The sequence below is a fragment of the Nelusetta ayraudi genome, unplaced genomic scaffold (assembly GCF_046127955.1).
Source record: "Nelusetta ayraudi isolate G7.1 ecotype Tasmania unplaced genomic scaffold, CSIRO-AGI_Nayr_v1 ptg000002l, whole genome shotgun sequence".
Lineage (NCBI taxonomy): Eukaryota > Metazoa > Chordata > Actinopteri > Tetraodontiformes > Monacanthidae > Nelusetta > Nelusetta ayraudi.
Window position 1 is genome coordinate 2,503,412 of NW_027466052.1, and position 14,089 is coordinate 2,517,500.

The following is a 14,089-nucleotide window of genomic DNA, read 5'->3' on the forward strand; positions in this document are numbered from 1 at the left end:
CAACGAGAAACAGCTCGACGAGGAGCTCCTAAAATGCAGCACTTGCACAAACCCTTTCAAAATAAAAGCATGCAGTAGCAGCTGAACGCCGGTAAAGTGTGTCAGTGTGCCGCTGTCCCACATACGCTGGAGCGGAGCGCCCACATTTTAATCCAGAGTCATTGATTTCCCATATTCAATTAATAAATGTAATTAGTGGTGGCCGAGCCGAGGTCGAAGGTCACCGAGTGTCTGGAGGAGGGTGACACACTTTACAGCCGAGGGGGCCTAAAATGAAACAATCGTCGTCTGCCGTTTTCTTCTGGTTTCTGACGATTTACTTACACACAGATTTTAGAGAACGGTCGCGGTGGCTGCCCCAGCTCGTTAGGCCGCCGCGCTGTAATTGCGTTTTAACGATCTCGGCCCTTTGTGTAAACTTGAGTGGTAGATGGGCCTTCAGGTCCGGCGCTGTCGAGCAGTGGGCGTCAGATGGATGACAGGTACATTTGGTACCGAGGTCAGAGGTTATTCGCCATCACAAGGCCAAGAAAGAGACACAATGACTGTGTCTCAACTCACCCACTCCTTCACTCCTCCCTGTATAGGAAGTTCTACGCAGCCAACGAAACTGTGACTCATTAGCCAAATTAAATATTAATATAATCAATCGGACGCAACCCTTGGTGCTGTGAATGACGTCATTTACGGTTGCATCATTAAAAAAAAATCCCACTGTCAGGTGGTAATGAATTACAATTACTGTAATAATTTAATTTAATATGTAATTAATTAATTAGTAATTAATTAATTAACATTTAAATATATAAATTAATTTATTTAATTATTTTTGTGCCAAGTTTTTACTATACTAAGCCTCTTCCCACATTAAAAAAAAAGAATGCTCCGCCCCTTTCTTTTTTTTCTACCTTTGGATTAGTGTGAGCGCAATGCATGATGGGACATATTGCCGGGTGAGTGAACATCGGTTGTACACAAATATTAGCAATGCACTGTGGAATACACTGAGTGGACAAATACCAATGCTCCGATGTTCACTCAGGATTCGGACACCACTGCAAAATGGTGTAGCCCCTGTATAGTGAATATATAGTCAGTAGGGGGCGATACTGGACACGGCCAAAGTCTCGCTCGAGGGAATTAAAAAAAAATGTCGTCAACATTCCTTCCTGTTGCCGTCTCGTGGCTCCAACGTTCCAGGTAGTGAACTGGCCTCCAAACCAGTCAATTCCCAGAAGCCTTTGCAGGCATTGAGCAGTTGAGCGTTGAAAACCAGTAGTTTGACCCCCTCTCACTCTATCTCGCCCTCCTGAGGTCAAGCTGGTTTGAAGTGCGAAATGACCCAGTCGAAAATAAAGAGGTGGCCGCCATCGTCCTCTGAGCCGATGTGGAGTGGCAGAGTGGAGAGAACAGCGCTCCATGAATAATTCCCGGCTTTTGTTTCTTCTTTTTTTTTTCTTTTCAAGGTCAACGCCTAGTGGGTGGAACAGGGGGAATAAACGGGGGGAATAAAGGAGTTAGAGAGTCAGAGGGATTAGTGAGGAGACTGCCGTGAGGCCCAGTTCACGGAAAGAACGGATGGGGTGTGGCCAATGTCGGAGGGGGCGTAGCCATCCAAAAGGTTTGATTGCAGACAGGTGGGAAACTACAATGACCAAACAGAGGGACGGAAATTCAGCCGAATTTCAGCCGAATTTCTGTGGAATATTGTCTGTGAAGGTTCTCAGTCATCCAGGGCATCTTAAAGTAGAAAGGTGCAGTTGGGACAACTGGACTTGTTCAGTTCGTTCCTCTGACAATGGTGAAATATTTTGTCGTTTCGGCCTTGCGCTTACACAAAGCTGGCGTGTTCGCTGAAACCGCACAGACCGAAACCGCACATTTTCTGAAATGCTCTCCAGGGTGGATAAGTTTGAAAACGCATGCCTGCCCAGCTTCTTGTAAACACAGAAACATAGAACAACAAACAGATAATTTTGGGAAGACGTCTTTGCAAACCGTCTTTGAGGCAGGTCTGTTTTATGATTGGCTGAACTCCCTAGAAGCTGTCGCACTTGTTATAATTAAGGGTGTGTGTGTGTATTATTGAGGCTTTATCCAACACCAACCTACAGCTTTAGTGTGAAAAGTCTGTAGCAACGAGCTGCTCTGGTCATCTGCATTCTATCAACAGAAGCAGTGTTTCAGACACTGCCTCTCCCTCACACATACACACACAAACCAGTGGCAGCAGTAAATATTATTCACCCCGGGAAAAAAAAAACCCTTGCTGACATTTGAGTGTTTGGCTTCTGCAGCCAGCAGACGGAGGTTTCATTGTGTCACCGCCTGTAATTTAACAAACTTCAGGAAACGCTGAAGGATCATTTTTCTTCTGCTCCCCGGGGGGAAAAAAAGCTTTGTGTAGCTTTTGAGCTGAATCACAACTTGGACATCGTGGCAGCAAACAGCCGCGTGCAGGAAGTCAATCAGCCCTCAGGGGGCGCCGCGAAATCTGATTAAAAAGTTTGCTGGTAAATGAATTTTGACCAAACACAAGGGGCCTGCTGATGTGGCGGCAGCCGTTAATTGGACTTGGCAGCAGGGCAAGTCCACTCGTCAGCATCAGCGTTTGTGTGTGTGTGTGTGTGTGTGTGTGTGTGTGTGTGTGTGTGTGTAAAGACATTGTGAACTGTCAGTGAGGACCTCAGTGAGACGCTAAAATGAACACACACACACACACACACACACACACACACACACACACAATCAGACAACATCAACAAATTCATTCATTTTGATTTCTGGTAATCATAAAAATAACTTTTTTAATGTTCTCTTTTGTATTTAAACCTGCAGGAATTGCAAATCTTTCTGAATAGATGTCTACTTTTGGGACCATCATGTATCCACAACAACATCTGGGAGACTTTTAACACTGTGATATTACCAGAATTATCCAAATTATTTATTTCACCTACAGTTGGTTGAGTCAACAGTAATTTATTCGGTATTTTAAGCCCTACTTTACTTTGAACTTCATTCCGGGGAAGTCTGGTATTGACAATAATTTACGCAAAACGTTTCTTAACAAGCTTAGAGAACAGCAAGAGCTCCTATAGTGCAGCCTCTCCCCTGAACACACACACACACACACACACACACACACACACACACACACACACTAGACATTATTCATATCCACGATCCCGCCGCCGTGCTCCACCTGGCAGGCCCTGCTGGGTTACCAGGAGGCAACCGACCAATGGCAGCTGACCTCCGCCCCCACATGGGCTGCAGGTATTGGCTGCTATTGAAGAGGCTGGCTGAGCCGCTCCTCTCAGAAGAAGAGTCGTTCTGATTCTGTGTTGGCCGTTAGCTTAGCAACACGCAGGCGGGTTCATCTAAACTTGTGGCGTCAATAATAATGACACCAATAAAAAAATTAAAAAAAAACCTTCACAGAGGGCTGGAGGAGTTTTGTGGGGCTGGAAAGGTTCTGTGTGACATCTGATCAGCCTGGCAGTCTTGGAGCTGCACTGCATTATGGGATTGAGACTGGGCGACTACATCCGCTCCACTAGCATTTACGCTAGTCGCTGTTTTTGAGTCAACACTGCGGGTTTGGTCAGTGCGGTTTCAGTGCAGACGCAACGGCGAAACGGCAAAGAGTTTCACCGTTTTCAGTGGAGCCCATCGGCTTCGCGCAAACTTAAACTTTGTGGCTCAGTGTGCGACGACGACAATGGGGCCGACGGGGGGTCACTGGGCGACCCCGTGGCTCCTTCTCCAGCCTCCTTCTTCAAAAGCCGGGAGTTGACTGGTGGGTGAAATTCCTCCCTGCTCCGGGTTTGTCTTTGTGCCTTGGCGGCGGCAGACTATCAGCTCCCACTGCCGACTTACTTCCTCCTTTTCTCCGGCCTGAATTGCCTCCAGACGGCCTCGGCTTTGTTCCCTCTTGTCTCCCGACGGACAGACGAAAAAAAAAAAGAAAAAAAAAACACCCCTCGCCTCGCCTCCGGCTCGCTCAAATTGCGCCGCCGTCTCCTCGTCCTACTCCTGTCCTCTTACGGAGGGATTAACCTCGCAGACCTGCTGCTTATTACCTCTTATGAGTTATTTAGCCGCGGCCGCTCAAAGTAGCCGGGGACTGGAAGGAGCCCCGGAGCCTCTTCCTATAGATAAATCCTTGGCATGACAATGAGGCGAAGGTTGGAAACGTCGCAGCACGTGGTTGGCGATAACGCAGGAGGAGGAGGAGGAGGGCTGGCCATCGTCTTGCTTTTCACGCAGGAGGACGACGTCGCTCCTTCTTTTGCTTGAAGGAGGAGCCGTCGAAATAAAGGTGCCCGCTGTGTCACCTTTTCCGGGAAAACCTTGCAGAAATTAAAAAACGCATTTGCTAATATGGAGGATACGGGGTTTCTCCACAGTCGGCCACCAGGGGGGGAGAAAAAAGGCTTTGTTTTTTGTTTTGACTAACCCTCCTCACTCCAATCAATTAAAAGTGAGAACACAATGAGGATGTTTGATATAAATCAAAATAAGCATTCTGACATCTTACCTTATTCTTGTACAAATCATGATCACAATCTGACCTTCTTGGAAATTAACAAGTTCAACCTTTCATTGTACTTGCTGCGAGCGTGCACTAGAACACAGCACCGATACGGCTCCCCGACTGGTAACCACATACACAGTCAGGAGTTGGCTCGGCGCTCTGAGGATGCCTTGCGTATTGTCTTCTTCCAAACATCCGGAAACATAAATAAAACCTGAGTTTTAACGTGAGGCTGCAAAATCAATGCACATCTGGAGAATCTGTGAAGCTTTTCTCTTGGACATTAGGGAATTAAAAATATCTAATGAATATATTACAGAAGCTTATCAAGGCCAAGAGAACCTCTCCAGGATGGTTTTATTTTTGTGTGTCTGTTGTGAGCCCGGCTCCTCGGTCGCCATGTGAGACTCGCCCAGCGCGGCACGACAGCTCGCAGCTGTGTCGCAGGCCAGTCGGCACTTCAGGTGAGCCGAGGATTTTCAGGAGCGTTCCTTGAGACTCAGTCAGAGACTCCCGCTTCTGGACCGTCCTTGACTTTGAGGAGTGAGCTGCAGTGGCCTGGCAAGGCAGTTAAAACCTTTATCACTTTACTTGGAGTATACATGTAGCAACATGGAGAGCGTTTGAACAGAGGAGGAAGAAGTTGGAGACCGACGACTCAAAGCATCCGTCTGTTGATGGTCAGATTTGATGTGGCAGCACCTACGCTGGCAGCAGTTAGCTCAGTTTAGCTGGGAGAAGGTTCTCTTTCCTGGTCTTCATCTTTTGAGGGTTTTTTAGTGATTGGTCAGTAAGTGCTTTGGGAAATTAAATTAGAATCCTATCTCACAATGGATTGAAACTGAACATTGCAAAAGAAAGAAGGACTTTGGTCGAGAAATTAACATTCAGACTCGTTTCATTGGAATCTCAATTTTTTTGCCTCAGAAATATGTTTGGTTCCTTAGTTGCAGGAGTCTGTACTGTATTAAAGTCAAATGTCCAACACAATGTCCACACTCTGGAAAAGAGTCGATCGGCTCCGGACTGGAAGCGCTGATGAATATTTCAGCAACCGGAGCGTTTTTGTTTGGTCGTCGGCGACCTTTTGGAAATTCTGCGTGCTGTGAATAAGGCAGCTATGATCTGTGTTCGGCATGTCGGCTGATCCCAAAACTAGTTCTGTTCCCCCTTATTGAGGCCGAGAGAGAAGAATTAACAAGAGCAAAACAGCCCAGCGTCCCAGAAACTCAGCTGGAACATGTTTCATCCGGAACTAACGAGCAGCAGAACATCCGTTTATGCTTTGGGAGCATCTTCAAAACAAGGACTTTTATTTGTTTTCCGGAGCACCAACCAGCACAAAGTTATTGCCTTTGGCCTTGGTTCAAAAAGAACTTTCTACGAGTTGGAGAAGCTTCCAACCTGAGCTCGTACAGTCGGAAAGTGGTGTCATGCCGGAACAGCTTCAAGGAGCAGATAAGAAATTGCTACAGTAACTGTTGAGCCGCAACGTGACGCAGACGCAGAAACCATGCACTAGCTAACACCAGCTTCCTCTTCCAGCCACAGCTGAAGCTCCGCCTCTTTCTCCTCAAAGGAAGGTGATTGGTTGAGTACTTTCATACTCTTAACCAGCTGAAAAGAACTCGGCTTGGAGCTTTTCAAGACGGATATTACGGAATTCAGTTTTCAGACTTGGAAACACAGCAGAATTGGATGGAGAGTGACGGACGGACGGACAGACGGATGGACGGACGGATGGATTGATGAGTGTGGACTTTGAGCGGAGGAGCTGGCAGCGACCGATAAGACCAGATGAGCATGAGAGCAGCAGCCGAGGGAAAACCGCATTATGTCGTGTGTCCCCCCTTGACTTGTCTGCCAGCAAGGAGAAAACGAAGGAGGTGAACACAGCACAAAACACACAGATTCACATGTTCCCGGCTGGTTCTACTTTTTTTTTTGTTTCACAACTTTGCTGACATATTTTTTTTCTTTGCCAGAGATAATGCTGAAGTAATCACGGCTCCGTCGGGAACCAGCACAAAGCACAGCGTCATTACAAAGTTCTCTCCTCTGTCAAAGTTCACCCAGTACGACGGGGCACAAACAACACAAGTGGCTCATCAGTGAAAAGGCTCGTTAATGTGGCTGCAGCTTCCCTCTGTTCCCATGATAACAAATGGAGGCGTGTGTGCCGCACTCATCACTCATTCAGCACCACAAAGAAACGCAGTGGCTGAAGTTCTAATGTCGGCTCACCTCCAGCGTCGCTAAAGAGAGAGAGAGAAAACCTCAGCTACCCATAAGCCCTTGGTTTCTTTCGTGAGATGATTCATAATCTTTTCATGTAAAATAAAAAGAATTCTTGACAATGTCATTGATCTTGCGACGCTCCGATCTAAAGCATTTTTTCCAGTCATTCTTACAGCTCCCACACACGTCGTACGTGATGGTTGCACTGGACTTTTGAGTGAGATGTCAAGTGAGACGTGATCAGCACGCAGAGAAACTGAAAGTTTCTCAAAAATCTCAAAAAAAGAAGAGATGGAGAATTTGGATTCAGCCCTGGCTTGGAGAGAAAGTTGGAGAGATTTGGAAGTTTGCTTCTGGTAGCAATTAGCATTTATGCCACTAGCATTTTGCTTATTGAAATTTACAAAGACCAACAGTCAAGAAATTTTTTCAAAATGATTGTCAAAATTAACACGTTAACTGCGATGAGATAAATTGGAAGACAATGCTGCAAAAAAAAACTTTAGTCAACTAAAGTAAGAAAATATGAGGCAGCATACGTTAAGATTGATAATATTAATAGTTGATAGTCGTCTTATTCTATACAAGTGTAACAATTATTGAATATTAAATAAAAAGAAAAAGAAATTCTAAAAGTTTCTTTACATGTTTTGTAGCATAGTCTGTTGATTTGCAAAGGTGGTCCCCAGCCAGAAGCTTATGCTGTTTGGGGGGGCCATTGCATGGAACAGTTAGGAAACCCCTAATTTAGCTGACAGTTGAGAAAAGAAATACTGCAAATATCAAAACAACACAGAGGCATCGCTCCATCAGGAATACGGTGAGTCAACTCAATGTTCAGTTTTAGTTTGCATCCAACCGTGCAAGGGCGGAGGTAAAAATGAAAATTAAACTCTGTCACCTCTGGGCTTCATCAAAGTTGCAGAAATTAGCGGCTCTTAATCAAAACGCTTTGCACCATAAAGTGCCAACGCAGCAGCAGCAGAAGCAGAAGCAGCTTCTCCTCTTAACTCCTCCAACAATCTTTTCCATCTCCTGCTTCCTCTTCCCCCAATCTCCTCCGTCTGGCTGGATCTTCTCTCTCATCACCGCTCGCCATCTCCACGCTGTAATTAACGTCTTCATTTTCCTGCTCCTTCCACCACGTTCCACACTCTCCAGGCCCCCTTCTACTCTGCCCCCTCCCCTCAGCTCCTCACTTCACCTGGCAGAGCAACAAAGACCCTCGGCCGGACGAGTGGCTTGGCGCTCCATTCCAACCGCTAATCTGATTAGCCGCAACCAAGGAGCCGGCGTCAGGGAACACTTCGGCTTCAAGCTACTTAACGGACGAGTCACACTGGCATAAAACCCCCCCCACGGTGTGACGCTTCAACCAAATGGCAAAGCAAAAATCAATTTGAATAACAATAAAAAAGTGCTTTGTGGTCTCGCAGGTATCACTGTTTGTGGAATCAAGCAATGTTGAAATGGATTAAAAACACTTTTCCAGAACACTTTTCTGAAAAGTTCAGGGTGAATGGTTTTTGAAAATGTATTTAACCAAATTTTACAGCGAACCACTGTATCTCAATAGACAAAGTAAATAGTCAAAGTTGACCAACAGAACTTTGTGGTCAAGTTAAGGGCTCGTTTAAATGGTCAAATCCAGTCATACCATGTACGGCCGCTAGAGGTCACTGCTTCCAGTTGTGCAATGCTTAGGTTCAAAAGTTTCAAAGAATTCAATAGAGGATGTGAAAATTTCTATCTCCGTTTGGTTTTGCTGTTCACAAGCAGAGATGAATGTTCCATCAGTGACCAATCAGCTTGCAGAAAAAAAAATAAAAAAATAATCCATGCTCCAATCACACAACGGCAGGATCACCTCCCGCCCCCACCCACCACCTTAACTCACACGATTAGAGAGGCAGCATCAGTCCACCAATCAGGAGGGGACTCTTCCTGTGAGACGCTAACCCTGCAAATTCATCCAATAAGAGGCTGACTGACGTTTTCCAAACTTCTGGAGGACCACCGTGCTTTGACAACAAAACCAGAAATGCCTGAAACATCGTGGGCCCTTTAAATCCTCCGTCTGACTGCCAGGTGCATCATCCTGCGGCCATTCATGTGCGAGCCTGTGCTAAATTAAGACGGGGCCCCCCTCCTCTCTGCTCTCCCTCACTGCTGCATCGTCACCTGCTGCTCCCTTGTCACCCATGCGCCTCCGAAAACAGGTGAGCAGCGATGGAGAACTGAAGAGAAACAGGAAGTTTGCGAGACTCAACGGGCTGTGTGTACCAGAAGAGTCCAGAAATATTACGCCTCTACAGAGATTCAACTGGCTGAGATTTCATGTCGGAATTATGTCGGGTCCATGTTGAAAAGCTCCCATCAGAAAGGTTCTGGTGAGAGCAGCAGAGGTGGGAAGTAACAAAGTACAAATGCTTTGTTACTGATAGTTTGTCACTGTACTTAAGTAGTTTTTTTTAGTTATCTGTACTTTCCTTGAGTATTTCTTTTGAAGAAATTTTATTTTTACTTTGTCTCTCTACATTTGTACGCAAATATCTGTACTTTCTACCCCTTGCATGGGAAAGACATGGCAGCTACTTTTGTGTTTAAAATATACAAATTAAGTTAAGCTACAGGGGTTCAGCTGTGACAGCAACTTGGTGCAGCCGGTCAGTCTGACAGCACCTGGGCGACATAGAAGAGCAGAAACAAAAACTGGAGGTGCGTGACTCACCGCTGGAGCAGTCCAAGCCGCCCCAGCCAGGCTCGCACTGGCAGGTGTCGGGCGAGACGCAGCGTCCATGGTCGCACTCCTCGGTACAGAGCGCTGAGGACAGAGAGGAGAAAACAAGTTAGTGATGCCAGCAGGCTTCAGACTATAAACTGGCAGGCTGCTCCTTTAAGACTAAAACATCCCCCAAAAACTCACCGATCATCTAAATACAGTGTCTGATTTGTCACATTTTCTTGTTATCTCTCTCTCTCCCTGTGGTTTTTCCATCACAAACTTTTTTTTTTTTAATCATTATTATGATTATTATTTTGCTGCTTTGGATTTGTACTAGTAGGGGAGCACGCATCTCCAAACACACAAAATTTGAAAGTTGGGCCCTAATTGCACACTGTCAGAAAGTTTTTATATTTGTATAAATAACTGAAGCGGTAAGAAAGAGACCCTTCTATTGTGTTCCTACAAAACTAACACCACAAGGGAATCAAAAAAATCAGTTTATGGATTAAGGTCTCTTTAAAATCCAACAAAAACGTATTAGTACAAAACAATACAACATTTTCAGATAAGCAGTGAAATTTCCAACAAATATCTATCAACAAACAATTCTGCATACATTGATTGATTTTCAAAAAAAAAAAAATCGTGAACCAACAACTCAATATGGAAATAAGTTTAGGTTAGAGTTCAATTCAATTCATATGGGTGTGTGTGTGTGTGTGTGTGTGTGTGTGTGTGTGTGTGTGTGTGCTCAGGTGTCCTCTTCTCCTTTTTGCGTGTGATGTCACTTCCTATTTACCGAACTTCCTGTGTCCTGCCTTGTTACACAGTGAACTACAGGTCAGCGCAGGTCCTTAGTTGATCCAGATAGAGTTAAATTGGCGTGTGCATGCACGATGGGGGCTGACTGTCGGAGCTGCTGAAGCTACCAGTAGGCTGAAGTTGGGAAAGCAACACCAATAACGACGAGATGCTCGGTTGATTCTCACAAGATGTCCAAAACACGGGAGAATCTGGAAAACGTGCACCTTTGAAACTTGAATTTTGGAGCCAGCTCATGACGCTGACGTCAGAAAGTGCCAACATCCGTTCCAACAGAGGGCGCTGTTCCAGTAGCCACAACCCTGCCCAGCTTCCTCCGCTGCGTTCTCTTCTTCTCCTGAGCCATTCCGTGGGGGGAGGAGGGGGTGAGGGGGTGTCGGTTGATTCAGGGGGGGAATTTCCTCCCAACTTGACCTTCACCCTGGAGAGGGAGGCGGACGCAGAGCTCACCACGCTGTAATGAAGGATCCTGGGACGGGAAGGTGGTGGCGTCTGACCACCATTATTCTAACCCTCTTCCGTGTCAGCGTGTGGAAGGGCAAAGAGCAAAAAGCATTCCGGAACAGATTCATAATTCCGAGTCTAAATGGCTGCATGGCGTCACAGCGGTTTCCAGGTCCTGTCTGCCAGTGAGCCAGTGTCTCCACCCTGTCAATCAACTTTCAGCCTGCGTGCCTTCTTCTCTCAGCTCCACTTCCCAAAAAAGTCTGCTCAAAAAAGCGAGCAATTCTGGAAATGGGCCCTCTATGATGTCACAAAGGGGGATCATAACCTTTGCGGGCAAAGCTCATCTACAGCTGTAGGCGCTGCCCCTTTGGGACCGCCTTGTTTTTGTCTCCTTACAAACATGGGGCAGGTCTAACAAAGTTTTGAGCAGGAGACTGTAAACACAGGGCTAAACATGCTGCTCCAGCAGAGGTCAAATGCTGTGTTGAACTGATGCTGCCCACTTCCCAGAATCCAATGATTTTTATGGAGTTTCTCCCCCCACAACGTCCACAATTTGGCCTCGGGGTTAATTCAGTATTATGCAGCCCATTGAACATGTGGCAGTAGTGTCACTTCCCATCATGCCTCTATAAACTCATGTGATGCAAGAGGACACATCAGCCAATCAGAACAAGCCGAGACCCAGCACAAGACATGATGTCATGCTGGGAATATAAAAACAATACAAAGGCTGTGTCTGAAAATCACCCGGCAGGGGATATTTTTTCTGCAGTACCTCGAGTGGCCACTGGAAAGAATTACCGCGCCGCTGTATTCGTCGTCCGGTATCCAGTCCTTATAACACATCCACGATGCTGCCACCGTGCTGGGCACCGGGTTTCCGCTGCAGACCTCGCTAGCTATACACAGAGAACAGGAGGCTGGCTACTTTTTATTCAAATGAGGAAGTGAAGCCTGGCGCGCCGCCCCCGCTGCAGCAGCCCTGCGGTAACACCGCGGGGCAGGTGAGAACCCCAAGAACCTGTGACAGCAAATTATACCCGCCAACTGTAAACGTGTAGTCTGGAAGGAATTTTATTGCTTTTGCTGTTAAAAGTGTATTTTTTTTTCCAGGTGAATTCGGCACCATGGAAAAAAAAATGTTGCTCTCAGTTTGCTCTCAGGGGGCGCATGTGTTTTTTCAGCTGTTGAAAAAAAAAAAAAAAGGTGTTTATTCTTGTGTGACTCTGATTATGACCTCTGACCCCTGTCGGTTTGGATGGGACTTTACTCTGAAAAGAGCTGAAGTACTGCAGTGAGGGCAGTGCACAGCAGCTCACTGCACAACAGTTGGAAGATGGCGGCCCATACATTACTTCAGGTTACGGGGCCCCAATGAGCATGTACCTTTAGTGTCACGCCCCATCATGCCTCTGGAACTCACACCCGAGGCAACAGATCGCATTAGCCAATCAGAACAAAGCCATGACTTCATGCTGGGAATTAAGTGTTTTTCTGGGGATTTTTGGCCCCTTGTCAAAATTGGGAAGAAAGAAGAAGTGGCTCCCTGCAGAAAAAACAGTGCACCGTGAACTCCTCAGATCCTTCTTCTTCACTTCCTGTGTTTTTTTGTTTTTTTTTCAAGAGTCGCTCGCAGCTTTTGCCATAATTAAATGGAGGCTGGATGGTTCCAGAATTCACACACTGACCAAACAAGGTTCAGACTGGAGCTTGGCAAGCTGCAAAAATGTAAAATGTTTCAAACTGCAGCTCCAAAAACCAACACTATATCTTGTGGGAAACCATCCTAACAGTGAACCTGAGCTCGGCGCCTGATGGACGAACACAACCCGCGCGTTCGCTAGCGTCCCTCCCCTCGTTAGCCGCAAACTTTGTGCAAGTCTCCCACGGACTGGCGGCTAGCATGAACTATTCATGGAGCAGCAGGTGCTGACAGAAGACGGCCAACAGCTCGGAGACTTTGCGCCGGCCCTGTTTGTGCAACTGATCCTCCTCTTAAAACAGCAGGCGCCTCCTCCTGCACGAGTGGGAGCCACGGAGACGTCACGCAAACGCGAATACATATTGACATTCACCTTGTGCACACATGCAGAGCCGGGACCAAAGCCCAGCATCCATCCATCGCAATCAAACATCTGCCACGTCTTTCAAACCCCCCCCCAGCGAGTAGAATTTTCTACATGGTGAAGAATCTGTTTTTTTCCGGCATTTTATTTTGGTGGTGTGTCCCAACTTGAGGGTGAGGTTAAGAAAAGGCCTCATCAAACCAAAATGCAAAGCAGAGGCTTTTTTCTGTGATTCAGCAGCTCAGTTGGTGCGGAAAAACTGTCTTGAACCACAAAGACAATTAGTCGGAAATCAATCAGGAACAGAACCAATAAGCAGAAAAAAAGAAAACGATTTTTTTTCTAATCCCACGTTATTAAGACCAGCAAAGTGCCAAAGAGTCTGTTGCAGGGAATAGCCGGGCCCCGGTGGGGCGAGGATTATGGTTCTTGACACTCAGAGGAGTCGGCCTCTGTGAATTTACAACGGTCAAACATTTAGCAGTAGGGGGCACGACTTGCTGACTTCTTCTGGTCTTCATCACAGTGAAAATGGGTTTCTGGAGTGTTTTTCCATGTTAAGCTTTTGGAAAAATTGAAAAGAAAAAAATACAGGTGAACTTACAAAAGAAGTCTAAAACAAAGGGAAAAAATGAGGTTGATCCAAGTCCAAAGAAGCCTCTGGATGGTTCAAAAACTGCCAGATCTGAAGTAGGAAAAGCAAATAGGAAAACGTGTGTCCTCTCACTCTGAATTCTCCCCGACTGACTTTCAGTAAGTGAATCACTGAAATTGACTGAGTCAGATTTTTTTCATGGATTATTTCCACTCAAGTTCCAATGTGAACAGATCAGCAGAGGTGCGAAGTAACCAAGTACAAAAATACTTTGTAAAGGTAATTCACGTACGACTATAAACGTTGTTGCTTAAAGCTATTTGAACTATGCTGTTACGGAAAATGATTTTATATTACCTTAGTTTATTAACAATTGAATTGTTTCATTAACTACAAAAAATACATTTTTTCCTTGTACTGAAGTACTTTTCTGAACCTGTACTTTCTCATTTTTACTTGAGTAGGAGTAGAAGTAGAACCAGTACTTTAAGCTGAGTATTTTTTTTTACACAAGTATTTGTACTTTTACTTAAGTACAGAATGTGAATACTTTTGCCACCTGTGCTGATCACAGCTGGACAACGTTTCCACAGTAGAAGAAGAGCTGAAGGCAGTGGAGACTTTTCTCTACTGCTGACGCACTATCACTA

The 14,089-nt window shown here is 45.8% G+C and overlaps 1 protein-coding gene across 4 annotated transcripts in view; it reads right to left on the bottom strand.

The window, feature by feature from the left end:
* LOC142903508 (multiple epidermal growth factor-like domains protein 11) overlaps positions 1-14,089 on the bottom strand; it is a 62,624-nt gene that overhangs the window by 40,021 nt on the left and 8,514 nt on the right. For all 4 annotated transcript variants that reach the window (XR_012929275.1, XR_012929271.1, XM_076049305.1 and 1 more), the window contains exon 4: positions 9,510-9,602. Coding sequence is in view for 2 of the 4 variants with exons in the window: in XM_076049305.1 (XP_075905420.1) it covers positions 9,510-9,602 (93 nt within the window). In the remaining 2 variants the exon portion in view is untranslated. The remainder of the gene's footprint in view (positions 1-9,509; positions 9,603-14,089) is intronic.